The following is a 26,122-nucleotide window of genomic DNA, read 5'->3' on the forward strand; positions in this document are numbered from 1 at the left end:
ATGTTTTGCCAAATACGTTTTAAGAAAGAGGAGGAGGCTACGTGTTTTCCATATTTGACCCTATAAAAGGACCCTTGGAATGGGTAGGACTTGTCTTTCCTCATAAAGCTTCAAGGTGAGTGTGTGTGAGGACAGGGTCTGTCTGAGGACGGCAAGCGCTCTCTGGCAGCCCACAGCCCTGCCCCACGTCCTGGCCCCCACCAGAACTGGCAGCCCTTCCAGACAGGCTCCAACTTACTCCGTAGCAATTTTAATTAGCTGTTTGAGTGTTCCCAGTCATTTCCTGATTCTCACGTTAAGAATTGCACTATTATTGGGAATGGTTAGAGTCTAACCAGAAGAAATTTGCTCTTTTTCTTACAGTTCTGACCCACTTCCAGGTTGCATTTCTAAGGTAAGGTACTGATTTTTTTCCCCTCATTCTTCACAGGATGCAAGAAATCTTCCACAGTGGTTGGAGAGTGCTCAGGGGGCTATAAAATGGAAGCATTTTCATTTCATGGTTGATCATGTTTCCCTTGAAGAATTCTGAGAGGGATTTTAGAAACTTGTTCTCATTAAGTTATATCCTCTGCAATACCTGAAAATGCTTTCTTAGAATTTTGAGTTTTATATACATTTTTTTTTCTATTTTTAAGCATTGCGGTCTGTCTTTTAAATAACTTATGATATGCAATACAACATTTTGGTGTTAGTTATAGAGAAAATATAAATTTCCTATATTATAGATTTTCCTCAGCACCATATACTGTAAAAAAAAAAAAACCCCAAAAAACAAAAACAAAATCTGAGATGCTGTCTGGATGATTTGAGTCTTTGCACCTTGGGAGAGTAGCTTCAATCCTCATGTTGTTTCACAGTCTATAAAATGGGAAAAAAAATTTAAATGCTCTGAAAAATGATTATGAGCATTTTTAGCAACACAAAGCATTTTTGTGTTATCCAAATCACCGCAGTTTGGGAAAATGTAGAAAAGTTTACACAAATGCTTTGAGTTTTTCTGGAAAGACTATCTTTATTATTATAAAACAAATGACCTCTGATCATTATTGACAGGATTAATGAATTAATGAATATTAAAGTGGCTAGAGTTGGAAGGATCCTGAAAAGAAAGTTTTGTGAAATTTTTCTGAGAATCTCAGTAATAAGGAAAACATAATAATATTTTTATAAGTCTTTTAAAAATATTAAGGACAACTGAAAAAGCCAAATTTGTCAGAAGTGTGGAAACAAGAGAAACTGATGTAAAATAGAATTTATTTTTTTAAAGATTTTATTTATTTGATAGAGAGATCACAAGTAGGCAGAGAGGAAGGCAGAGAAAGAGGAGGATGCAGGCTCCCCGCTGAGCAGAGAGCCCGATGTGGGGCTCGATCCCAGGACCCTGAGATCAATGACCAGAGCTGAAGGGCAGAGGCTTAACTCACTGAGCCACCCAGGCACCCCAGAATTTTTTTTTTAACAAAACAATGTAAAGCAAAACGCCCTACAGTTCTGCTTTCCTTTATCAGGTAGCCTTTGTAAATCTATAATGAATCCAAATCTATAATGAAAAGATTTTCACTACATACAAAATAGTTCCCGGAATTTTCACAACATAAACCTATTGTACTTCTAATTCACAAAGCCAGCTTTGAGCCCTTCCCTGTATTCAGCATGTATCCTAAGAGACACGAAGGATGCCTTGAAAGAGAGGTGCTCCCCGCCTGCTGGGTGCTTATAATCCACCTGGAAGATAAGAGCTCTCGATGATAAGAGCCGGAGGACACCTGCCATTATCTTTGCTTTGTGCTCCATATAAGCTAATCACAGCCCGCATATAGAAATTAACATGCATACCAAATACAACAGAGAACGCAGCTAAAATATCATATGGCAGGTGAGCCAGAAACCACAGTCTCTTTGCAAATGCTCGATTAAGTATCTATCAGCTTTGGCACAGAACACGAACGCTGACGTTTCATCTCCAGCCAAGCCAGGAAGGTCATACTCCACACGACGCTAAGTGCTCAATTCCTCAGAGATTCAAAAATGTTTTCTTTTTCTAAATGTGACATCGAATATCTGAATTTCCAGAATATCTTTTCTTTCCCTCCCAGGCAGGGTCTTCGACTGGGCTGAGTTCAGCAGCCATGAGTTCAGACCAGGAAATGGCCATTTTCGGGGAGGCGGCTCCGTTCCTTCGGAAGTCTGAAAAGGAGCGCATCGAGGCCCAGAATAGGCCCTTTGATGCCAAGACGTCTGTCTTTGTGGCGGAGCCCAAGGAATCCTTTGTGAAAGGGACCATCCAGAGCAGAGAAGGAGGGAAAGTGACGGTGAAGACCGAAGCTGGAGCGGTGAGTGGAGCCTCTGGAGCTGGCCCCGTCCTATCAGTTCTTGTGTTTGGTCTCTCGACTCACCTGAGCCGTTATCGTCCCCGTTTGCCAGACTCTGACAGTGAAAGATGATCAAGTCTTCCCCATGAACCCTCCAAAATACGACAAGATCGAGGACATGGCCATGATGACCCACCTGCACGAGCCCGCCGTGCTGTACAACCTCAAAGAGCGTTACGCAGCCTGGATGATCTACGTGAGTTCATTCTCATGGCCTTCTGCTCAGACAGCTAGTTAACAGTTTTGAAAAATAGTAGATTATTAAGGTCCCCATGAGATGATTATACTCCTTTTTTTTTTTTTTCTCATTTTTGGCGTAGACTTACTCGGGCCTCTTCTGCGTCACCGTGAACCCCTACAAGTGGCTGCCGGTGTACAATGCAGAGGTGGTGACCGCCTACCGAGGCAAGAAGCGCCAGGAGGCCCCGCCCCACATCTTCTCCATCTCCGACAACGCCTACCAGTTCATGCTGACGGGTCAGTAGCTCAAGTGTTTCTCATACAAATTATTTAACCACCTAGAGTCCTAGAGTCACACAGTGTTAAAGCTAAACAGATCTTCAGAGATAATCTAATCTAAGCCTCTGGTTGTACAGAAGAGTTAAGAGAAGCACAGAGAGATACATGCTGTCAGAGCTGGAACTAAAACCGGGCTCTCCAGACCCCACCTCCTTGACTTTACCAGGCCATGCCTCTGCTCTATCCTTTGAAACTTAACTTGCTTGTATTCTCTGCGGAAATACATAATTTATGGTATAGATTTAAGTAACAATAGTTAAGATTAAGTAACTACGGAATCATATTGTCTTAATGGAAATGAAAAATACACGTTCAATCCTTCTGTGCTCAAGTTCCTTGTTGACTACCACTCTGATGCTTTCAGGAGTACTGCCACCTCTAACATCATCAGAGACCATCCCACAGAATGAATGAATGAATGAATTGAATGAAGATGGTGTTTGGGGACTACATGCACAGAAACAGAAGTTGTTTTCTGCCCCCTTAAAAGCATTTTTGTTCTGACTGAGGCATTCTCCTCACCTGATCTTTCTTTGCCCTGATAACACACTTTTGACAGGACTGATCAGAGTTGGGGTTACGGGCTATGGCCCTCCGATACTTTTTCCTTTTCCCCCCACTCTGTGAGGCCAACTGACTCATTTAGAAACCAAATCTCAACTTTGGCTTGATAAGCACTATTTAAACCTATTAAACTACCGTCCAAATCCTTCATATATTCTGCATTTTTCACTCCTTTATGCATGAATCAGCAGAGAGTATGCTTCTGAAATCCACAGCGGACAACTACAGAGTATGTCTGGCTTTGGAAAGTACTGCTCTTTCTTTTAAACCGGAAGGACACACTTAACTATGAGGACTTAAGGAATTTCAGATATAACAACATTTTATGTTTCTCTTCAACTTAAGAGGTTTAAGAATAATATCATATATAACTTTACAGTAATATATTTTAAAACTCCATTTAAAATGACACAGTATTTATGTTCAACGCCCCAGGTGTTTCCCTATAGAAAGTTCTGTTTGTGTAACTGGTATGATGCTGATTGTCCACTGTTTTTCTCCTAGATCGGGAGAATCAGTCCATCTTAATCACGTATGTATTACTATTCTGGGATGTATTGGTATTTTATTTGCATGGGGAGAATGCCAAACTAAAACGAAGTAGTTAGTGCTCATGCTGAAGCAATGCTGTTCAGCCTGGAACGGGATATAGTTTGTGCTGTGTCGTAGGGTTTAGACTGCATCTGAATGTAAAATAACAATGGCCTAAACTTTGTCATATGCTAGTCCAGTCTTAAAAGCTGCCCAGAACTTTCTTAAGAGTAGGGGTTATAAAACCTTTCTCTGTGCATGGCCAGGACCTGGTACACGGCAATGAACAACATACAGCCATCTGAACACTGAGCCGTTTGGGATTATTCCCAGGGACCCACTGTTTAAGGCCTACTTGAGAAACATCTAGTCCTTCAAAGACTTCACTTGAGCCATGTCTTTTGTCTAAGGAAACTAAGGAACTACATTTGATGTTTTTTATGGTTTCATTTTCCACATAGCCGTTGGGTGGCTGCCTCTTGGACCCCAAGCCCAGGCCACAGCACCTGGAAAAGAGACTGGCACATTTTCAAGAAATATGTGTTAGGTGATTAGTGAATGAATTCCCCTACTTCTTGTCAGTGCAAAGCAACAGAAATAATATGAGCTATAGTAGGCTGAAGAGGAGAGTGGGGAGAAACTGACAAAGACATATGAAGATGGGTGCGTAAGGGAGTAAATGCTGATGATGGAGGTTCTTTCATTTGTCACACAGCTTAATTCCTCACATATGTTTGGTCTCTGTTTGACAGTGGAGAATCTGGTGCGGGGAAGACTGTGAACACCAAGCGTGTCATCCAGTACTTTGCAACAATTGCAGTCACTGGGGAGAAGAAGAAGGAGGAAGCTACCTCTGGCAAAATGCAGGTGGGCCTGGGATCAGACTCCAGACTCTCAGGGCTCTCAGGAAGTCTGGAGCCCGGAAGGTAAGGACCGCTCTTGCCTTTGCAGGGGACCCTTGAAGATCAAATCATCAGTGCCAACCCCCTACTGGAGGCCTTTGGCAACGCCAAGACCGTGAGGAATGACAACTCCTCTCGCTTTGTAAGTCTCCTGGTCACAAAGGAATCTTCTCAGCCCTTCCATGCCAGAGAAATCATGTTTGAATTATCATTTCCATCTCATTTTTCTTGAGTGCTTCAAGTTTTGTATATAACATCATCATTTTTATTTGCAAGGGTAAATTCATCAGGATCCACTTCGGTACCACGGGAAAACTGGCTTCTGCTGATATTGAAACATGTGAGTAACAGGACCTCCTAAACAGAACTCACGAATGACAGATGATGGTCTGGAGGAACATTCTGCAGCTCCTGCTGAGCCCAGGGCCTGTGAAACACCAGTCTGCTGCCAAACATGCCCGTAGTTAATGCCGTCCTATCCATAGCCCACAGTGCGCTTTATCCCAGTCATGAACTAACAACTCTATAAGAACTGCCAGGAGCCATGGGGCTTGTCTGAGATATTCCAGCCTCAGAAAACATTTCAATTTTCTCTAAGAAAACACTAACACTAGGGTAAATGAGTTGCCTTCTAGTTGAGAATACGTGATTTCTTCCTAGTCTGAGGCTTGATAAATGTTGCTCTCAGTGGTGCCTCTATTATAAAGTGAGAAAAGACCCTAAGGAAGAAGGGGTTCTCCAGAATCAATTATATCCCAAATGATCTTCTGCATGAGAAATGTCTATGTCTTGGGCCAGGCATGCTTTAGTCTCTTTCTGGAGGTGGTAAGAGCACCTGTGATGGTGTTTGTAGAGGCACAATATGTAGCCTATGTTGTAGAGAAATCACAACAGGCCAGGGAGATTTTTTAGTTAATTATCCCAAATTCCAAAATCACTTCAGGAACTTTGCAATTTTTCCTCCTGACCAGTGTCTACTTTTCATTGCAGATCTTCTGGAGAAGTCTAGAGTTACTTTCCAGCTGAAGGCGGAAAGAAGCTATCACATTTTCTATCAAATCATGTCTAACAAGAAGCCAGACCTAATTGGTAAGAAGGAGCTTAGATTTGTAAGCTAGAAGTTAATTATTTTATTAACAACTTCTGATGGAAAACATATACCCTGAATTCTATGTACCCAGAAATGCTCCTGATCACCACCAACCCATATGACTATGCCTTCGTCAGTCAAGGGGAGATCACAGTCCCCAGCATTGATGACCAGGAAGAGCTGATGGCCACGGATGTAAGTCATATATACAGTTTTTTTTTAATCCGTTATGTATAAAATGACAATAACACTCCTCTATAGGTGTGGTTAAGGATAAGTTATAAATTCTCCTGAATAAGTTAGTGTCTTCTGCCCTAACCTTTGTCCTCTCATCTTTCCTGGCAGAGTGCTATTGACATCCTGGGCTTCACCTCTGATGAAAGAGTCTCCATCTACAAGCTCACAGGTGCGGTGATGCATTATGGGAACATGAAGTTCAAGCAGAAGCAGCGTGAGGAACAGGCTGAGCCAGATGGCACCGAAGGTAATACAGACAAGATCATTCCAAATTCATGTTTTCTTTATAGTTGAGCTTCTGATGAACGTATGCAAATTCACCCCCATACAGATTTTCTATAGAATGGCTCACTCATCACTCTGCTGCCATGAATTGTGGGACCCACAGTAGGTCACACAGGGTGCCTGAATTTTGTCTCTGCAGTTGCTGACAAGGCAGCCTATCTCCAGAGCCTGAACTCTGCTGACCTACTCAAAGCCCTCTGCTACCCCAGGGTCAAGGTCGGCAACGAGTACGTCACCAAAGGCCAGACTGTGCAGCAGGTGAGTGTGTGACCTCAATGAATCACACCCATCCCAGGCCTTCACAGCATGTCTTCAGTAGCACCAACAATCACTACCCTGTCCACAAAGGTGTACAACGCTGTGGGCGCTCTGGCCAAGGCCGTCTACGAGAAGATGTTCCTGTGGATGGTCACCCGCATCAACCAGCAGCTGGACACCAAGCAGCCCAGGCAATACTTCATCGGGGTCTTGGACATTGCCGGCTTTGAGATCTTTGACGTGAGTTGTTTGAATAAATGGCCTTTTTAAGGCCCTTACATTTTGTGTCTTCTTTGCAGAGTCCCCACTGGATTTTCCAGACTCACTCAAACTCTTGCTCTTTGCAACACCTAGTTCAACAGCCTGGAGCAGCTGTGCATCAACTTCACCAACGAGAAGCTGCAACAGTTCTTCAACCACCACATGTTCGTGCTGGAGCAGGAGGAGTACAAGAAGGAGGGCATCGAGTGGGAGTTCATTGACTTTGGGATGGACCTGGCTGCCTGCATTGAGCTCATCGAGAAGGTTCACTTCCTTTTTTCAGGTCACAGATTATACCACTGAGAAAAATCTTAGAAGACTTCAACTCATAAATAAAATCAGGAAAAGTCCTTCTTTTGCTAATTGTGAGGGAGATATTCTGGTAAAAGGAGAGTGAATATTTTCTCTAGCAACCAGAAATCGCCATTTCCCGATAGTTGGCAATGCAAGACCTTATATTTAAAACCACCTTTCCCTATAAAAGCTTACTATAAAGAGTATTTTTCACTCATTTTCCCTTTGTCATCCTTAGATTCATCTTTACTGGCAACTGAAATGTGAATTTCTAATACTTAAAGCAGAGGCTCTCAAACTTCAGTTTGAGACTCATCACAAGTGCTTAATAAAACTGCAGAATTCCCTAATCTCACCCTTGGGAAAACTCTTCAGGAAGTGTTGGATGGATCCTTAGAATATGCATTTTCACCAAGGGCTTCTGATCCAACTAGTTTGCAAGTCACTATGCAGCTTGCAATGTGGAGAAATGCGGCTGAGGAGCCGTGGGGCAAGACATAAACTCCAGGAGAGTATGACCTTTGCTCATCTCCCTCACCATCACATCCCAGAGCCCAACACAGAACTTGGATCTCAATAGGCACTCAATAAATATTTGCAAATGTAATGCCTTATGAACCAAGGAATGAGTTTTCATTAATTATAAGAAGTTAAAGGATGAATTTACTCAAATAGGATCAATAGGATCAATCAAATTGCAAGGCATTTGTTTCTTTTCCTCTTCTCAGCCCATGGGCATCTTCTCCATCCTGGAAGAAGAGTGCATGTTCCCCAAGGCCACAGACACGTCCTTCAAGAACAAGCTCTATGAGCAGCACCTGGGGAAGTCCAACAACTTCCAGAAGCCTAAGCCTGCCAAAGGCAAGGTTGAGGCCCACTTCTCTCTGGTCCACTACGCTGGCACTGTGGACTACAACATAGCCGGCTGGCTGGACAAGAACAAGGACCCCCTGAACGAGACCGTGGTCGGGCTGTACCAGAAGTCTGCAATGAAGACTCTGGCTTACCTCTTCTCTGGGGCAGCAGCTGCTGAAGCAGGTAAATTCCAGTAGAAGTCATCCTTTATTTAATGTGTCAAACACACACTAAGGAAGCCTGTGCAATGATTGCTTGCACTCTCTCTACCCCCCTTAGAGTCTGGCGGTGGCAAGAAAGGTGGCAAGAAGAAGGGTTCTTCTTTCCAGACCGTGTCTGCTCTCTTCAGGGTACAAAATGCCTTTGCTATGTCTTATTAGATTCAGGGGTTTAAATTTTACTGTATTTGTGGGGAAAGGGGTGTAATCTTGCAAGGATTCCAGAACTGGACATGACTCTAGAGACAAGTCAGTGGGTGGTGGTAGAGCAGTTTAGAGATTTCGGGGTTGTTTGGAAGAGACACATCAGTATATAGGAGACAAGGTGTCAAGAGGGATGAGAGTAAATTGCACAAATCAGCATCAGATGGTAAAATTAAATTGGGGGGCCAGGAAATAAGGTCATTGACATTTAAAAGGTTCTGCTGGGATAGGACTAGGCAAAACATGAGACTTGCTGGAGACTGTGAGATCCTCCAAATGATGTACGTGCCTAGGTGTATACTGGCTCAGAACTGAAGTGAGTGGACTTTGAAAGTGATGACAGAAAATCCCTGCTGGGAATTGGAGACTGATTCTAAACAAATGAATTAAAAAACCAGATGCAACAAGAAATAGCTCTTAAAGGAAAATTTACCTTTCTTAGGACAATCCCATCTGTAATAACGAGAGCTTTAGTTAGTCTGAAAAACCAGGATTTCCACAAGTTGGAAGACTTCTTCCCATACCTGGTAACATGGCTGTTGGTGTTCTGCCAATTCCCAGAGTGAAGCACTAAAAGGCCACTTTCTGTGGAATGAGCAGGAGGACACAGCTCTATAATTAGAATAAGGAATAAGAATGTGATAGAGAAGCAGATACAATTGAAAATAGGGTAAAGAAAGAAATTAGAGATTTGGAAGAAGACACTAAATTATTTGTAAAGCTCAATCACACAGCTAGACCGGAGAGTCTGGGTAGAATGTTTCCCTATATTTAGAATATCATACTCAAGCTACAACACACGCTAGGGAATTCAGCAGCAGTGACCGTTTCAATGACTAAAAGAAAAATACGTTTATCATGCACGAAAGCAGGAAAAAGAAGGACATTTTGAGAATGTGGAAATTCCAACTCCTCATTTTCAAATCTGGATACTATTCAGATAGTATTTGAATTAGATATTATTGGATCCTATAACTAGATACTATTAGAACTGAGCCAATATCACAGATGTCACAATGATTATGTCTGTGAATATGAATATACAGAAACAGTGCTTTTTAAAATCAAATATTCATAAATTCCACAGGAGAATTTGAATAAGCTGATGACCAACCTGAGGAGCACTCACCCCCACTTTGTACGCTGCATCATCCCCAACGAAACCAAGACTCCAGGTAAGACCCACCTGTTGCCTGAACAAGCTCCAGGATGCTTGCTTTAGACCATGAAATGAGGCATGTGTGCTCTTCCTCTTAGGGGCCATGGAGCATGAACTTGTCCTGCACCAGCTGCGGTGTAACGGGGTGCTGGAAGGGATCCGCATCTGCAGGAAGGGGTTCCCAAGCAGGATCCTTTACGCAGACTTCAAACAGAGGTCAGACTCTCTCACTGCAAATTATCTGAAGAGGCTCTTTTATTTATTTTAATTGCTTCAATGGAAAAATCCTTTATACTTTCTATTATAATTGAAGAAAAGAGAAACACATTTGGCAGACTCTGTATTGACAGGCCAAAATTTGACACCCTCTGATACACAGAGAATGAAGACATGGATATGATTTCTTGTTTATGTTTGCTAGACTACCCAGAGTCTACATCATTTCTATAGTAAGGCAAGATGTCGTCTTGTTGGTGACAACAGCTCTATCATTTATTTTCTTGGCCTAAACAGATACAAGGTATTAAATGCAAGTGCTATCCCCGAAGGACAGTTCATTGACAGCAAGAAGGCTTCTGAGAAGCTTCTTGGGTCCATCGACATTGACCACACCCAGTATAAATTTGGTCACACCAAGGTAATGGTCTCTAAAGCCTACCTGATGCTATTCATGACCCTGTGGAGTTTCCGTATAGTGTCTGATCTGCAACTCCTTCCACGCATAGGTCTTTTTCAAAGCTGGTCTTCTGGGGCTCCTAGAGGAGATGCGAGATGAGAAGCTGGCCCAGCTGATTACTAGAACCCAGGCCAGGTGTAGAGGGTTCTTGGCAAGAGTGGAGTACCAGAAGATGGTGGAGAGAAGGTATTAACAGAGATACTCTACGAGTCCCCTTGGCCCTTCTAACTCTACTTCCTGTTGGAACCTGACTTTGACCACTTCTGCTCCTATCACAGAGAGTCCATCTTCTGCATCCAGTACAATGTCCGTGCTTTCATGAACGTCAAGCACTGGCCCTGGATGAAGCTGTATTTCAAGATCAAGCCACTCCTCAAGAGCGCAGAAACAGAAAAGGAAATGGCCAACATGAAGGAAGAGTTTGAGAAGACCAAGGAAAACCTTGCAAAGGCTGAGGCCAAAAGGAAAGAGCTGGAGGAGAAAATGGTTGCTCTCATGCAAGAGAAAAATGACCTGCAGCTCCAGGTCCAAGCTGTGAGTATCAGAGCCCATTTCTTGCAATCAGATGCTAACGTTTTGGCTCAGCAGTTGCTGGAGAAAGGTTTAGATTCCACCTCACTAAAGGACTACCAATCTCTCCAAATTCACAACTCCTTAGAAGTTCTAAACAATCCCAGACAGAACATTACTACCAGGCACTGTGGTAGGATCCCTTGCTGTTGAGAAGGAAAAAAGAAAAGCACTTCCCTTTTCCCCCTAATGTTTTTCCTAGCAAAATGTGAGCAAAAAGTGAGGTGACCTTTGCTCCATTAGACTCTCCCTACTGAAAAAAGCACATAAGACCAAGGAAAAGAAAAACAATATTTACAGTGGGGAGGGAAGAGACACTGTGATGGAAAAGGATCAACTTGAAACCAACTGTCAACTTCCCTCTCAACTCTGTCTTTAGAAGCTCTCCAGTACCTGAAAGAATAGAGTCATTGCAATAATGGCAATACTTTCTACAGAGTGTGTCAGTTTTTAGGCAAAGCATGAGATGCTCTCATATGGGTTGATATGGTTTGATATTCTTGTTCCAATGTCCCAATAAACATCCAGAAGATTGGGAAGAAATATTTGATGAAACACAACTGTCTAACCCACTTTTGTGATTCAAATGACAAGAGACTTTCAGTTTGCTACTAAGATCAACAACCTAAGCCCTGAGACTGACCCTGTAGTCCTCTGAATTCAGAAGCAAATTATACTGGTCCAGTTGGGTATTTACGCTTGGAACACTAAACTGGAAAATTCAAAGAAAAATAAACTCTGTACATACGTAGGTTGGCATTGTGTCTTTCCCTATAGTTCATGTACAACAGGGTTTTCTAAATTGAGGAGAGAGGTTCATCACACCTCAGAGAGCCAGTTAGCTACCATAGGGCATATCTAAGGTTAGATCATATCTACGGTTAGCCACCATAGGGCATATCTAAGTTTGGTCTGAGCATACTCCTCTCCTTTGAGAATAGTATGACCACTTTTCAGCACCATTCTCTCAACTCTCCACATTTAATAAATACAGGAGGACATTCCAACTGCTAGGGATACAACTTGAAGGAGACATGGTCCTGCTCCTACAGAGTTTCTATTCCAACCCTTATTCCTTCTCATGAGAAACATGCTCGCTACTTCTCTATGCACCACCTTTGAACATATTCAGTTCCCCTTATTTCTTCCATGTGTTCCCTGTAATTCCCAGTTACTCTGTAGGACATCTTCCCTTTAAGACACTTTCTTGGTATTACCCCTCCCTCTGGGCAATCCACTGGATACCCAATCATTTTGTTTTCATACACTAAGCTTTCCTGGAAATAAATATTAAATAAAGAAAGGTGACTAATCTGAAATTATATACCAACACATTAAATGTAGCTGACATCATGCAGGGGAGGAAAAAGTTTTCCTGGACCCTCTTAATAAGGTCCCTGTTTGGGTCTGAATATTTAAAAACCAATCAACAGGAGAGAAGCTTGTATATATGTTGATTTTCACACGTATATGTGAGTCTTTACAAGAGACTGAAGACCCAAAGTAGTAAGCAGACCAGGAAGCTTGTATATCCTTTAGACAAATGATAGATTTGTAAAGAACTGACGAGACAAAGGGGTTTGAGCTCAGGGTAGTAAATGGTGAAGAAGTAACTAAAGAAGATAAATGTTAGTTTAACAAGGATTGTTTATGCAGCCTTCTTGGCCCCCAGTTCCCATCTCTGGTGATAAGAATGTCTTGTTTCCTCCTAGTACAGGAAAGTACTTTTCACATGTTTCAGGGAAGAAGGATGAGTGGAGGAGGTCAGAATGGGCTTCCTACTTTAGCCATTTTCTCAAATGCCACCAGTTTATAGCACGCAATATGCCAAGATGCCGTATTTAGGGACATCATTAGCAAATAGAAGTGTATCCTAATTTCACCAGGAACCCTGACTTAAATTCTTTTTAAAAAAAATCTGCAGTGCCATAATAAGTGCCCAATAAATAGCTCCTAGATGATGGAAAGCTTATAAAAATTAACTCAAGGGTTTAAAACACAATTTACTTGTTTGGCTTCAAAATATTAATAAAATCTGAAAATGTCCAGAGAACTAAAATCTAAAAGTGTCTATTATCCCTTTTCAGGAAGCAGATAGCTTGGCTGATGCAGAGGAAAGATGTGACCAGCTGATCAAAACCAAAATCCAGCTGGAGGCCAAGATCAAAGAGGTGACTGAGAGAGCAGAGGATGAGGAGGAGATCAACGCCGAGCTGACAGCCAAGAAGAGGAAACTGGAGGATGAGTGTTCAGAGCTCAAGAAAGACATTGACGACCTTGAGCTGACCCTGGCCAAGGTTGAAAAGGAGAAGCACGCCACAGAGAACAAGGTATGAGTTATATTCCTTTCTACCATATAGATGTTCTGCCACCCTAATAACATGCTTTAGCACAGCTACCATTTCTTTTTTAAATTTTTTAAGGTGAAAAACCTCACGGAAGAGATGGCAGGTCTGGACGAAACCATCGCAAAGCTGACCAAGGAGAAGAAGGCCCTCCAAGAGGCCCACCAGCAGACCCTGGATGACCTGCAGGCAGAAGAGGACAAAGTCAACACCCTGACCAAGGCTAAAATCAAGCTTGAACAACAAGTAGATGATGTAAGCCTAACATCATGTAAAAAAGTTCTTTTTTTTTTACTTAGTAACAAACTCAACCTGAGTTTACATTCTAATGACGTAATGAGTACTTTTCAAGAGCTTCCAATGAATAAGTAGCGTAGAACATTATCCCTGATTCAAGGTCTAAGATGGACACCCATGGAGTCAAAAAAATCCATAAAGAACGTTGTAGGTAACGGACAGTATGGGTAAAAAGAAATAGGGGAAAGGAAGGTTATTCTGTTTACCAGGAAAAGCTGTACAAACAAAATGGGTTTTGGTTGGGATCAAAAAGCAAATGGCCAGAAAGAAACAGAGACAGTACTCTAAGTGGCGAGCAGAGCAAGAGCAAAGTAGTAGTAAATATCTAGAAGGTTTTCTCTCACAGTGAGGAAGGGGATTCCAAATAAGGAATGAGCAAGATGAATTCAGGGTTAAATGTGATCTTATAGCGAGTAAAGAACCCACTGTAAACATGTGAGTAAGGGAGGGCCTGGAAGAAGTCATGGTTTAGAAACATTGCTGCAGTGTCTACAGGTATGGTGAAACACTAATAACAGTGGTTTCCAGTTGGGGGATTCCGAAGGGATGGCATTTCCCTAGCAGTTTACTGTAATCATATGGTAATGAGGTATGGTTCACCTTCTAAATGATGACTCCTCAGCAAAGGAAATGGAATGGATGGAACAAATTAGTCTTATGAATAGATAAATCAAAAATAAGCTGTGGATTAGACAGGAGTCAAATGTTTACAAGGCCAACCCTCGATGAAAGGTGGTAACATTCCAGGAACTGTATTCATGCATTATTAACTTTTAGCTTGAAGGATCCTTGGAACAAGAAAAGAAAATCCGAATGGATCTAGAAAGAGCAAAGAGGAAACTAGAGGGAGACCTAAAATTGGCTCAAGAATCCACAATGGATGTTGAAAATGATAAGCAGCAACTCGATGAGAAACTCAAAAAGTAAGCAATGAGGACAAAACTTTCAATGGGAAATTACTATTATTATATCTGTGACTGACATAAAATGCTCCTCCAACAGGAAAGAGTTTGAAATGAGCAATCTGCAAAGCAAGATTGAAGACGAGCAGGCCCTTGCGATGCAGCTACAGAAGAAGATCAAGGAGTTACAGGTGAGTTGGACCCCCCCCCCACCTTTTCTGTGCATTCCAGGAATCAAAACTGTCATGAGTCGGCATTCACGTTGATGTGTCACCCCCAGGCCCGCATCGAGGAGCTGGAGGAGGAAATCGAGGCAGAGCGGGCCTCCCGAGCCAAAGCAGAGAAGCAGCGCTCTGACCTCTCCCGGGAACTGGAGGAGATCAGCGAGCGCCTGGAGGAAGCCGGCGGGGCCACCTCCGCCCAGATCGAGATGAACAAGAAGCGCGAGGCCGAGTTCCAGAAGATGCGCAGGGACCTGGAGGAGGCCACCCTGCAGCACGAAGCCACGGCGGCCACTCTGAGGAAGAAGCACGCGGACAGCGTGGCCGAGCTTGGGGAGCAGATAGACAACCTGCAGAGGGTGAAGCAGAAGCTGGAGAAGGAGAAGAGCGAGATGAAGATGGAGATCGATGACCTCGCCAGTAACATGGAGACAGTCTCCAAAGCCAAGGTGCAATCATGGTTTAAGTCTTAAAGAGATTTCTGTGAGACAGGTGTGAGTGAGAGACTCAGGAATCCTTAGTAACTGGCAGGAGACTACAGACAGTACAAGCAGGAGATAGGCAGGGGCAAGGGCACTTGGGTGTGATAGGTCAACCATTCAATCTTTGTTGTGAGAACAGCCACACCCAAAGAACAGTAGGGTGGAAAGTTAAGCTCTTCCAAATAAAAAAATACCATTGGACTATACATTCTGGGATTTTAGAAACACCTCACCTTGATAAGGTTTCTGTTTTTCCCCTTAAGCACAAATAAATAAATTGCTCCTCAAAAAAACTGCCCAGAATTAAACCAAGTATCATTATTCTCCCATCAGAGACAAAACCAGTTGAGTACAGACTTGAATTCACAAAGCAGTTCACTGGTGGCATGTTTGGACTATGTCACTTGTTACTCTTTCCTTCATAATCTTAGGCCTCTGTAGTGTGTGTTTGTAAAGATAGTGTATTATCACAGGGCCCACAGCCCCTGTGGAGTGCTCAGATTATGATAAATTCCTGTGGTCCAAATGCTTGCTTGAGAAACTTTCTACCACTTTCTGAATGCAGGGGAACCTTGAAAAGATGTGTCGCACTCTAGAAGACCAGGTGAGTGAACTTAAGACCAAGGAAGAGGAACAGCAGCGGCTGATCAACGACCTGACGGCTCAGAGAGCGCGTCTGCAGACGGAATCAGGTGGGCCATTTATCAGTGTTGACCTTGAATGACAAATTTCCTTTGGATGCTTAATTCGCTAGAAAACTCTGCACTGACTTATTGAGATCACATATTACCCTCCTGGGAGACACCTGTCACCACCACTATGAACAAACCACTGACCACTGTCATAGATTGCTTTCTTTTTGTTATGGTCGTAACTTTCATTAAAGAGATCCAGGCTCTTCTGTTTCTACACTTTTTAAAGCACATTTGATTTTCATCAAGTTATCGAATTAAAAGTGTAGCTTCACAGTATTTATTTGCACTTTTCAAAATGCTTACACAAGTTATTTATTACTTTATTACCCTCAACAGTCTATGTAATATAATCCACATATTAAAGATGACAGGCGATGGCAGTGATGAAGTGACTGTCCAGGAATGCTTACATCTCTCTTCTTCCTGAAGTCTGGCCAAATGCTGCTAGCTCACACAGTCATGCAGAGAAATTCAGTACTACAACCCAGCCCAAGAGCCTTAAGTGATGTTTGTAGAGTTTTGACTATCCAAATTGGAGTCTTTGCATTTCCTCTGTCCCCTAATCAAACCATCCAACTTTTACCAAATTTCCACTTCCCCAAGTGAGAGGTAATAAGATGGAAATTATTTTATGGGTTATCTGGACTACTAAAGTGATAGGGAGGTCAAAGTGTTGAAGAACCACTTTACTCTTTCACATGCATTCAAATATTGTTCTTTCTAGGACAAAGTTCAAAGTCAGGCTTTTATTATTGTTATACAGGTAGTTAGTAGACTTCATAAAAAAAAAAAACTGTATTCTCAGGGCATCTGGGTGGTTCAGTCATTAAAGCATCTTCCTTAGGCTTCGGTCATGGTCCCAGGGTCCTGGGATTGAGCCCCATGTCAGGCCCCCTGCTCTGCAGAGAGCCTGCTTCTCCCTCTTCCTCTCCCCCCGTTTGTGTTCCCTCCCTTGCTGTCTCTCTCTCTCTCTGTGTCAAGTAAATATATAAAATATTTTTTTAAAAAGTCTGTATTCTCAAAGTATCAAAATCCTCCTTGTATACTCTTTTCTAAGTTCCTTCTTTAACTTAGTGGCATGGAAAAAAAAGAAAGTTGTGATTCTTATTAAATATTAACATCTCTTGTTACATGCTTCTTGACCAATTTCTACTGTGATAAATAATCTTCTTTTAAAGATTTATTTATTTGACAGACAGAGAGAGCATAAGTGCTCTCCAGCAGAGTGCTGGATAGAGCGAGAGGGAGAAGCAGGCTCCCTGCTGAGCAGAGAGCCTGATGAACAGCTGGATCCCAGGACCCTGGAATCATGACCCGAGGCAAAGACAGCCTCTTAACCAACTGAGCCACCCAGGCTCCCCTGTGATATATAATCTTATATATCTTTCAAAATATCTTGCGTTGCTCCTAAGTATGTAATCAGCCTCCAAGCTTTCCATACTTCTCATTTTTACATAGATTTACTCATCAGAACTGAAGTGGAGCTTGGTGACTTGCTGTAATCTATGCTCTCCAATGTATTTCAAACTCAGGTCCCTTTCCCTGCTCCAGTTTTTAATCCAGAGCTGATTTCCAAAGTGAGGTTGAGTTTTCTCTGTCTTGGTCTTAACAGGTGAATATTCACGCCAGCTAGATGAAAAGGACTCGTTAGTTTCTCAGCTCTCAAGAGGCAAACAAGCATTCACACAACAGATCGAGGAACTGAAAAGGCAGCTTGAAGAAGAGATAAAAGTAAGCCCTACTTGTCACTACCCTTATTTTTCAGGTTTTATTTCTCTTACTTCTATAGATTGTCTTCTGATGGCTGATAGGAGCCTAGGGACTAAATGTCACTTTAAAGATATCAAATTAGGTCTCTGATATCTATGTTCTCAGGCCAAGAGTGCTCTGGCCCATGCCCTGCAATCAGCCCGCCACGACTGCGACCTGCTGCGGGAACAGTATGAGGAGGAGCAGGAGGGCAAGGCCGAGCTGCAAAGGGCAATGTCCAAGGCCAACAGTGAGGTGGCCCAGTGGAGGACCAAATACGAGACAGATGCCATCCAGCGCACAGAGGAGCTAGAGGAAGCCAAGTATGTCCTAGACTTAGCAGAAATGAAAATATCTCTGTTAACAAAGCATATCTGCCATAAGCACTGTATGGGAAAATGTCTATTGCTACCAAAACAAATTTGAAAAAACAAGGAAAAAACATGCATGATCATAAACCAAAGCAAGACAAACATTCTAGGAAGGCAGGAAAAGAAATTAAGCTAGAAGGCAGAAAAAAGAAAGCAAACAAGGCAAGAGGAACCTGGAGGACGGCTTTTAAAAAGGGGAACTTTTGACATCTTTCTATCCACAAAGGTGTAGACAGAGTAAGTGTTAACTATACTCCCTGTGCCCTTCCTTCCTCTCAGCCACTAATGGGAAAATCAGTTCAAGGTGTTAGGCGTGTAAGGGAAAAAAATAATTGGGCCTCAGAACACAGCTCCTCCCTCTGAGATGTAAAAACATGGCTATTGGTAGGGAAACAAAGTATATTGTTAAAGACTTAAAAAAAAAACAAACGAGCTCTGCAATAAGAAAGGAAACACATCATTTCATAAGGGACCAAATATTCAGTGCAATCAAACAGTTCAAGATTGAACTGTAAAGACAGAGAATCTGGACAAGAAGAAACCTACTCATTCAACAGAAGTTTCAGGAGAGATCTAGTTGTTTATCCTGTGACCCATGTACAATTATGAGGTTGGAATCATGGTGGCTGGATGCCTTAGAAGAGCATCTGAGTGGAGCTCACAAAACAAAATTGATATTGATTTGGAAAAGTTTATTTTTATTAAATGATTACTGAAAAGTGAAGAAAAATAAGGGACACAATTAGCCAAAATCAAGTATATTTGATTTGAGGTCAAATTCATTCATTTAAATTCAATTCACCCAACACTTGAGCATTTAATATGTGTGACAGCCTACAAGAAAACAAAGATGAGCAACATACAGACTCTACCCTCTGGAGATGAAAATTCAGTGGAGATAAGACATAAATAACAGTAATTCAAGGCAGATAGTATTATTCTATAGAGGAGAATTAAACCAGCCACCTTGATGGGGAAAATGTTGCTTGGGCTGATCACAGACAGCCTTAAAGCAAGAGTATGAAGTACGGCAGTGTTGAAATTTAGACTGTTTTCAGTATTTGGTTCATAGGAGAGTAAGAATGAGTTAACACAGAACTGGGCTTACAAAACAAGCTGGAAAGCTAAAGTATTGGGCATCTGGCTGTGGAAATCACTCTTTTGTACCTACTTTGAAACATCAAAGTCTACTAATGGCTTCACTTCTCTTGTCCTTATTTCACTTTTTAGGAAGAAGCTGGCTCAGCGTCTACAGGATGCTGAGGAGCACGTAGAAGCTGTGAACGCCAAATGCGCTTCCCTTGAGAAGACGAAGCAGCGGCTCCAGAATGAGGTGGAGGACCTCATGATTGATGTGGAGAGAACCAACGCAGCCTGCGCTGCCCTGGACAAGAAGCAGAGGAACTTCGACAAGGTAACTCATATATTAGCCTCTGGTTCAGTATTCAACACAGGATGGAAGCCAGTCTGTTACTTTCAGTGTACATTATTCGGACCACATGAGGGCTGTTCTCAGTAGCTCCTACTCCACAGGAGGCAGTGGAGGGGAACAGTGCCTATGGTTTCTACTGTTCTCATAATAATTTGACAGTCCCAGATCACCTCAACTCTGACAAGTGCCAGAATACATGGTGCCTCCATCCCATCTTTATCCATTAAATTTCTGAGCCATTCTTTGCCCCTCAGATCCTGGCAGAATGGAAACAGAAGTATGAAGAAACTCATGCTGAACTTGAAGCTTCCCAAAAGGAGTCCCGCTCCCTTAGCACAGAGTTGTTCAAGATTAAGAATGCTTATGAAGAATCTTTAGACCAACTTGAAACCTTGAAGCGGGAAAATAAGAATTTACAACGTGAGTACATTTCACCTTTTCTTTAACAAAAGATTTGAAAAAATGTTTTCCCTCACTGAATCAACTTTTATATTTTTATTCACCAATAGAGGAGATTTCTGACCTCACGGAGCAGATTGCAGAAGGAGGGAAACGTATCCATGAGCTGGAGAAGATAAAGAAACAAGTGGAACAAGAGAAGTCTGAACTTCAGGCCGCTTTAGAGGAGGCAGAGGTAGACAATTTATTGTACATTTTAAAACAATTACAAGAGGAATTAGAGTCCATTGCATGCAAGAATTGATGAAATTCTTGATTAAGAGGAAAAAAAGTAATTCTGACTCTGTGTACTCTGCATGAGGATGGAGAATCGATAATGCAAGCAAATAACACACCTGTATGTCAGGAACTGTGCTAGACACTGAAAAAAAACTAAGATGAATAAGTTAAGGTCCCTGCCCCCTGCCCTCAAGGGCATTATCTAGCTGGGGAGACAAAAATATATAAAACCAACAACAACTCATTATAGAAATTTCCAGAACAACAGAATAAATATGTGTTATGGCAGCACAAGAGCAAGAACTAATTACTATTTCTAGAATATTGTAAACTCCCATTCTCTGCTAATGTCACCCCCTGCTGTCATTAAAGGCATCTCTTGAACACGAAGAGGGAAAGATCCTGCGCATCCAGCTGGAGTTGAACCAAGTCAAGTCTGAGGTCGACAGGAAAATTGCTGAGAAGGATGAGGAAATCGACCAGCTGAAGAGAAACCACATCAGGGTTGTGGAGTCGATGCAGAGCACCCTGGATGCGGAGATCAGGAGCAGGAATGATGCCATCAGGCTCAAGAAGAAGATGGAGGGAGACCTCAATGAGATGGAAATCCAGCTGAACCATGCCAACCGCATGGCTGCAGAGGCCCTGAGGAACTACAGGAACACCCAAGGCATCCTCAAAGTAAGTGCATTCAAAAGATGGCCCCAAATGGCTGGGGTGACTGCAGCCCCGAGAATGAGGTGTCCCAGTGATCGTTCATCCCACAGGACACCCAGATCCACCTGGATGATGCCCTGCGGGGCCAGGAGGACCTGAAGGAGCAGCTGGCCATGGTGGAGCGCAGAGCCAACCTGCTGCAGGCCGAGATCGAGGAGCTGCGGGCCACTCTGGAGCAGACAGAGAGGAGCAGGAAAATGGCAGAACAGGAGCTCCTGGATGCCAGTGAGCGTGTCCAGCTCCTGCACACCCAGGTGAGTATAACACAATAGTGAAAAATACAAAGGGATGAAAATGAAATTCCTGCTCATATCTTGGCATTACCTAAAAATGCATTCATAATGTTTCATGTAGGATGAAATTTAAAATACTTAATATTTGTGGGTTAACAATATCTATACTGTGACATCCAGTCACATTAAAAACATAGTGCTATCTCGGATAATTCATGAAACAAGGAGGGATACTAATTACTTAATTAACTAGTTTGTGAGTTCATTAAAAATCTGGCATCTTGGGGCGCCTGGGTGGCTCAGTGGGTTAAGCCACTGCCTTCGGCTCGGGTCATGATCTCGGGGTCCTGGGATCGAGCCCCACATCGGGCTCTCTGCTCAGCGGGGAGCCTGCTTCTTCCTCTCACTGCCTGCCTCTCTACCTGCTTGTGATCTCTCTCTGTCAAATAAATAAATAAAATCTTTAAAAAAAAATCTGGCATCTTAATTTTTCTCTCATGTACTAAATATTTCTAAATTTGATATTTTAACCAGAACACGAGCTTGATCAACACCAAGAAGAAGCTGGAGACAGACATTTCCCAGATCCAGGGAGAGATGGAGGACATTGTCCAGGAAGCCCGTAATGCAGAGGAGAAGGCCAAGAAGGCCATCACTGATGTGAGCAGAGGGCAGCACGGTGGTGGTCAAATCTGAATCCTGATGTGCTCGTTCAGCTCTCTCAACTGGTTTTGTCTTACTACTCATCAGGCAGCCATGATGGCCGAGGAGCTGAAGAAGGAGCAGGACACCAGTGCTCACCTGGAGCGCATGAAGAAGAACCTGGAGCAGACGGTGAAGGACCTGCAGCACCGTCTGGACGAGGCTGAGCAGCTGGCCCTGAAGGGCGGGAAGAAGCAGATCCAGAAACTGGAGGCCAGGGTGGGTCTTCTGATCAGCATATTTCCCACCTCATTCCAATCCAGTTCTTGATTTTGAGTACCTTATACTGCTGAATGATTGGGACATACAGAATGAATAGAAATGTTCCTTCCTGCCCAAGAGCTTTTAAGGGTACAGCTAGACTAGGGCATCAAAATACATATAAAGCAGAGTAAAAGAAGCACTGCAAATCATTTGAAGAAGCAGAAATCCACTGAGTGAATGGATCACTGTAAATGTTTTTTAAAATACCTATCTTCTTGCAGGTCCGTGAACTTGAAGGAGAAGTTGAAAGTGAACAGAAGCGCAATGTTGAAACTGTCAAGAGTCTACGCAAACATGAGAGGAGAGTGAAGGAACTCACTTACCAGGTAAAGAAAATGGCCTGTCTAGGTTTTCACCCTAGTCTGCAAGGGCTCAAAAAGCTAATGTACAACAAAATGTTCATGGTATTTCCACTTTCAAGAGACCCACCCTCCAAAATATTATTTCAGACTGAGGAAGACCGCAAGAATGTGCTCAGACTCCAAGATCTGGTAGATAAACTGCAAGCGAAGGTGAAAGCTTACAAGAGACAAGCTGAGGAAGCGGTGAGTTCTGAACCCCTTGGAGTCACCATACAATCCCCCCCACCCAGCCCCAGACTTCAGTATGGCCAACCGAGCTTAGTTAGGGGAATGAAAGGAGAGGAAAGAAGGATACAATGAGGAAGGATCAAAGGAAAAGGGTCAACAATGTTTTGAAGAATGAGAAGAAACCAACCACTTGATGAGCCAGGGAACACTTCCCAGAAAGGAGAAGAGCAACACAATGCTCTTGAGAGGACAAGAGTCTGGTTCAAGGAGCAGAAAGAAGCACAGACAGAGCAGTGGAGAACGGGCCAAGGAGCAAAAGAGGAGGCAGATCACAGGGTCTTCTAGGTCTTGGTAAGAAGTCTGGATCACATTCTAAGTACAATGGGACACTAGGAAGCCACAGGAGGGTTCTAAATTACTCAGTCATGCCCTGGTTTATACTTTTAAAAATAATATTCTGGATACATTGTGGAGAATAGATTGCCCAATAACATAGGTAGGTACAGGATGACATTCTAGGAAGCTTTTCAGGTAGGCCTGTGGCTTGCCTGAGGGCAGTAGTGAAGCAGATAGAGAAGAGGCAAGAGATTCAGGATACATTCTGGAGGGAGAAACTATAGGATGTGCTAACTGGTTGCCCTGGGAGGTGAAAGAAATGAAATCAGGGGTACTTCATCAAGTTCACAGTTTGAGAAACCAGTTGGATGGTGCAACAAAGACTACAATGGGGAACTAAGGAAGGGACAGATTCACAGGGCAAGAAAGAAACAGGGGGCTGCCTGGGTGGCTCAGTGGGTTAAGCCTCTGCCTTCAGCTCAGGTCATGATCTCAGGGTCCTGGGATCAAGTCCCACATCAGGCTCTCTGCTAGTCAGGGAGCCTGCTTCCTCCTCTCTCTCTCTCTCTCTACTTGTGATCTCTCTCTGTCAAATAAATAAAATCTTAAAAAAAAAAGAAACAGGAATTCTGTCATGGAAACAATCTTTGAAATACCAACATATACATAAGTGAAGGTGACAAGTGAACAGTTAAGTCTGGAGCTCAGACTGTCTTGCTCATGTTCAGACTAATAGGTTCTTGGCACTCCACCTTATCTCATTTCCCCAACCTATAATTTATTTAAAATAATAAATACAAATTTTCTAAATATGTAAGTACGGTTATATATACCTACTCATCACAAATTAGTTCCTCTGTTCATTGGTGGTTTTCATGATTTGGCTGACCTCTAAGGTCTAGTGTGAGAAGCAGGGCATAAGGGGGACAGAGAGAGAGAACTTAATGTGTCTCTAACCCCTACTTCTCTCATCTGTAACAGGAAGATCTGAGGTTTTATTCACACTCTACTATTTAGTAATCCTAAGTTTTATTAATTTCTGAATTTGAATGCCATATTTTGAACTGTTGTCAATGAGCCTTTTTTTTTTTTTGAAAGACAGAGATCACAAGTAGGCAGAAAGGCAGGCAGAGAGAGAGGAAGGGAAGCAGGCTCCCCGCTGAGCAGAGAGCCCGATGTGGGGCTCGATTCCAGGACCCTGGGATCATGACCAGAGCTGAAGGCAGAGGCTTTAACCCACTGAGCCACCCAGGCGCCCCGTCAATGAGCCTTTTAAAAAAGAACAATTACTAAAGAGTTTTGATCAGGAAGGGATGCTGTACTTTGTCAAATGCTTTTTCAGCATCTATGGAGAGTATCATATGGTTCTTGTTCTTTCTTTTATTAATGTGTTGTATCACATTGACTGATTTGCGGATGTTGAACCAGCCTTGCAGCCCTGGAATAAATCCCACTTGGTCGTGGTGAATAATCCTTTTAACGTACTGCTGAATCCTATTGGCTAGTATTTTGGCGAGAATTTTTGCATCTGTGTTCATCAAGGATATTGGTCTGTAGTTCTCTTTTTTGTTGGGATCCTTGTCTGGTTTTGGGATCAAGGTGATGCTGGCCTCATAAAATGAGTTTGGAAGTTTTCCTTCTATTGCTATTTTTTGGAACAGTTTCAGGAGAATAGGAATTAGTTCTTCTTTAAATGTTTGGTTGAATTCCCCCGGGAAGCCGTCTGGCCCTGGGCTTTTGTTTGTTTGGAGATTTTTGATGACTGTTTCAATCTCCTTACTGGTTATGGGTCTGTTCAGGCTTTCTATTTCTTCCTGGTTCAGTTGTGGTAGTTTATATGTCTCTAGGAATGCATCCATTTCTTCCAGATTGTCAAATTTGTTGGCGTAGAGTTGCTCATAGTATGTTCTTATAATTGTCTGTATTTCTTTGGTGTTTGTTGTGATCTCTCCTCTTTCATTCATGATTTTATTGATTTGGGTCCTCTCTCTTTTCTTTTTGATAAGTCTGGCCAGGGGTTTATCAATCTTATTAATTCTTTCAAAGAACCAGCTCCTAGTTTCGTTGATTTGTTCTATTGTTTTTTTGGTTTCTATTTCATTGATTTCTGCTCTGATCTTTATGATAAACCCAAACCGACCTTCCCAAATTCACTGCTTATCTGTTCAAACATCATCAGAGACTACTGAAGAGTATTCTGGGAAACAAATTTTGTTTCATTTCTAAATTGCACTAAGTGGCAATAATTTACACTCAAATACTCAAGGGGCAATAATTAATATTCAAGGCTAATAGCTTGATATAATATAGGTTTTTTTTAAAAGGTTTTGTTTTATGTGTTTTAGAAGGTTTGGTTCATTCACCAAACTCTGGCGGGGGGAAGGGGGGAGAAGAGGTTGGAAACCTGACATATTTAGCAGTAGCACTAAGATGTTTACATGTTAAAAAGGAGAACTTTTAGGAATGTTGATAGCAAATGTCACCTGTCCCTCCTTCGTATCCATGAGTTCAAGAAGCATGAGAGGAGTTAATACGAAAAAAAAAAAAAATTCAAGAGCTTTTGTCTAGTTTTTATTTTTTTTTAAGGTTTACTAGAGTAAAGCATTTTTTTTTTAAAGATTTTATTTATTTGTCAGAGAGAGAGGAGAGCGAGCGAGCACAGGCAGACAGAATGGCAGGCAGAGGCAGAGGGAGAAGCAGGCTCCCCACCAAGCAAGGAGCCCGATGTGGGACTCGATCCCAGGACGCTGGGATCATGACCTGAGCCGAAGGCAGCTGCTTAACCAACTGAGCCACCCAGGCATCCCTAGAGTAAAGCATTTTTAAGTAAAAAGAAATTTGAGACCAACTGACCTAAGAAACTAGAAATTCTTAACTCTTTTCCCTCCTAAATGCATCTCCATTCATTCTCAGGAGGAACAATCCAATGTCAACCTTGCTAAATTCCGCAAGCTCCAGCACGAGCTGGAGGAGGCTGAGGAACGGGCTGACATTGCTGAGTCCCAGGTCAACAAGCTGCGGGTGAAGAGCCGGGAGGTCCACACGAAAATCATAAGTGAAGAGTAATTCAACGAAATGCTAAACAGTGACCAAGGAAATGCACAAAATGTGAACGTCTTTGTCACTCTGTTTTCTACATTGTTTTTTTGCAGATAAAAAATTTATCCGCA

At 42.5% G+C, this 26,122-nt stretch overlaps 1 protein-coding gene across 1 annotated transcript; it reads left to right on the top strand.

The window, feature by feature from the left end:
* MYH1 (myosin heavy chain 1) lies at positions 1-26,122 on the top strand. The gene is made up of 40 exons (XM_047706087.1): positions 1-115; positions 364-394; positions 2,100-2,336; positions 2,428-2,571; positions 2,696-2,852; positions 3,963-3,990; positions 4,742-4,856; positions 4,941-5,033; positions 5,168-5,231; positions 5,882-5,980; positions 6,073-6,176; positions 6,327-6,465; positions 6,643-6,761; positions 6,852-7,001; positions 7,116-7,286; positions 8,045-8,354; positions 8,451-8,521; positions 9,681-9,768; positions 9,851-9,968; positions 10,266-10,389; positions 10,478-10,614; positions 10,707-10,962; positions 13,086-13,328; positions 13,422-13,598; positions 14,418-14,563; positions 14,643-14,733; positions 14,823-15,212; positions 15,811-15,937; positions 17,553-17,671; positions 17,816-18,012; positions 19,291-19,474; positions 19,747-19,912; positions 20,002-20,126; positions 20,543-20,851; positions 20,938-21,141; positions 21,655-21,780; positions 21,871-22,041; positions 22,308-22,412; positions 22,536-22,631; positions 25,866-26,122. The coding sequence occupies exons 3-40, from the start codon at positions 2,133-2,135 to the stop codon at positions 26,016-26,018; spliced, it is 5,820 nt and encodes a 1,939-aa protein (XP_047562043.1). The 5' UTR covers positions 1-115; positions 364-394; positions 2,100-2,132; the 3' UTR covers positions 26,019-26,122.

Source organism: Lutra lutra, chromosome 16 (genome assembly GCF_902655055.1).
Source record: "Lutra lutra chromosome 16, mLutLut1.2, whole genome shotgun sequence".
NCBI lineage: Eukaryota > Metazoa > Chordata > Mammalia > Carnivora > Mustelidae > Lutra > Lutra lutra.